Source organism: Protomyctophum parallelum (genome assembly GCF_964188405.1).
Source record: "Protomyctophum parallelum genome assembly, chromosome: 1".
Classification (NCBI taxonomy): Eukaryota; Metazoa; Chordata; class Actinopteri; order Myctophiformes; family Myctophidae; genus Protomyctophum; species Protomyctophum parallelum.
The window spans coordinates 40,270,940-40,273,439 of NC_139697.1; the positions used below are offsets into that span (position 1 = coordinate 40,270,940).

General features: G+C 47.5%; 1 protein-coding gene across 5 annotated transcripts in view; it reads right to left on the reverse strand.

Annotated features, from left to right (window-relative positions):
• The window catches only part of col14a1b (collagen, type XIV, alpha 1b), a 162,250-nt gene that overhangs the window by 89,494 nt on the left and 70,256 nt on the right, over window positions 1-2,500 (reverse strand). For all 5 annotated transcript variants that reach the window (XM_083787762.1, XM_083787761.1, XM_083787765.1 and 2 more), the window contains 3 exons: window positions 2,432-2,500; window positions 1,488-1,649; window positions 711-874 (listed from right to left, as the gene is read on the reverse strand). The exon at window positions 2,432-2,500 is cut by the window's right edge and continues 96 nt beyond it. In XM_083787762.1, the coding sequence (XP_083643888.1) occupies window positions 711-874; window positions 1,488-1,649; window positions 2,432-2,500 (395 nt within the window). The remainder of the gene's footprint in view (window positions 1-710; window positions 875-1,487; window positions 1,650-2,431) is intronic.

A 2,500-nucleotide genomic window follows, 5' to 3' on the forward strand; every position in this document is an offset into this window, starting at 1 on the left:
GGATCTCCTCTTCCTTTTCCCTGCGGAACAGGCTTATCTTCTGGAACTCTTTGGAGGCCCTCTCATAGCAGTTCCCTAGACTGTTGGAATTGGAACTATTCGGAGGCCCTCTCATAGCAGCTCTCTAGACTGTTGGAATTGGAACTCTTCGGAGGCCCTCTCATAGCAGTTCTCCAGACTGTTGGAATTGGAACTCTTTGGATGCCCTCTCATAGGAGTTCTCCAGACTGTTGGAATTGGAACTCTTCGGAGGCCCTCTCATAGCAGCTCTCCAGACTGTTGGAATTAGAACTCTTCGGAGGCCCTCTCATAGGAGTTCTCCAGACTGTTGTAATTGGAACTCTTCGGAGGCCCTCTCATAGCAGTTCTCCAGACTGTTGTAATTGGAACTCTTCGGAGGCCCTCTCATAGGCATAGCAGTTCTCCAGACTGTTGTAATGCATTTTTAAGGTTACATAACATAAATACAATTTAGCGTGAGTGAGTGTGTGAGGGTGTGTGTGTGTGTGTGTGTGTGTGTGTGTGTGTGTGTGTGTGTGTGTGTGTGTTTGTATGATGTATGAATCTTCATCATCCGTCAACCACAGTGGAGATAAAAGTCATCCGCTCCGCTCATCTACTCCATTAGCCAGATCTTGTCTATACATATTTATGTGCATCTCTGTGCCCCCTCTATGCAGCACCCTCATAATAATGAGTCATGATCTGACCTTCTCCTCCGGCTGTCCTCCGCTGGCAGGGTAGTAGACCACGCGGTACTTCTCCACTTGGCCGGGAGCGTGGGACCACGTCACCCGAAAGCTGCGGGCCGTGATCTCAGAGGTCACCAGGTCGCGGGGGGGAGCCACAGCGCTCGGTGGCGGGGCGCTGTCGCCTGTGGGAGGGAGAGAGAGAGACAGAGAGAGAGAAATAAACAGAGAGAGAGAGAGAGAGATGGAATTTTGGAGAATGTATTGTATGAATCAATGTACTGTGATTGCAATAAAAATTGGGCGCCCTTCACCTGTTAAGTGAAGGCGCCCAATGTGGGTGCCTGTATCAGCCAAATGATGTCTTACAGTACGTTGTCATTTACTGCACAAAACAAACGATTTACGTCATAAATGGGGGGGGTCACAAGACATGGCCAAAGCATTTCTAGGGGTCTCCAGCCAATTATTTTGTTAATAAGGCTCTAAACAAATATCACATGTCCATAAACTTGGCTGCCACGTGACGCAATTTTGGAAAGCACCTCAAAGGCGCCCCTCAAAAACATCATTTCCTTTGAGTTCTTGCAGTGAGTAGGTTGATGACTGCGAGATTTGTGTACATACAGTACATGCACATTCCGTGTCCTACTGCCTTCCTTCCCGTTGGTAGCGTTATTTGGCCGTCCAGCTTAACGTCAGCCTAATGGACAAGCGGAGAGGGTACAGCAGCCTTTTTGAAAGCCTATAGGAGGCCTTCCCAAAGTTCGTAAGCACAGTAAGTACAGTAGCGCACACCTTTGAGGGACTTGTCCAACTGCTCCATGCGTTCACAGATGGTCTTGGTGAGACCCTCCACGATGTCGCCCATCACACTGAAGTCGGCCACGTTGTACACGTGGTCTTCCCGCGGAGCGGACGCTATGGCCTTCAGCTCGTTCTCATCCGCGTTCTTCACACCTGGACGACGACGGGAAGGGATGGAGAGAGAGAGAGAGAGAGAGAGGGGGTTGAGAAAGGATTAGATTAACCCATTCTGACCTGAGATCAGATTCATACGAGGTTTCCACTGGACACACACTGGTCTGATTAACCCATTCTGACCTGAGATCAGATTCAAAAAATGTCAGTCGTTCTTCGATTTTTCAAAAAATAGCAGACCTACAAGCTCGTATCGCGCCACTCGGTGGCGCGATATGAGCTTGTAGATCTGCTATTTTTCAATAGGTAAAGCATAACATGATGCTAACACAAAAACGGGTTCCCGTTCAGGTTAAATATTGCTGTTGTCGGGCAAGATGGGAGAGATTATTGAAATGCTCTTTAAATTCTACTTAAAAAAAAAGTTATCTCAGGAAAATGCATTTGCAGTAATAAAAGTGAAATGCTAGTGCTACACGGGACTTTGTCGATGTCTTTTTAACTACAGTAGATGATGTAATGGGTGTATGTATGGAGATGTGTTGTATCACATCTGTATTATCTATCTATAATGCTTCCTGTGACGATGCAATTTCCTTGAGTGGGAGTGAGGGAGAAAGAGAAAAGAGGTGGAGGAAGAGAGTGGGGAGATTCTCATGAGAGGACAGGGCGAGACAGGAGGAGAGTGAGGGGAAGAACGAAGAAAAGAAAATATTTCTCAGCAGAGAGAGTCCGGAGAGAGAGAGAGAGAGAGAGAGAGAGAGAGAGAGAGAGAGAGAGAGAGAGGGAGGGACTGGTGTATAATAAGTTGAGTCTAATACCAATAGCAAACAGTTCAATCCCAGCATCCCTCAGACTCTTGGCAGGAGGGATGACGTCATCCTGGGACT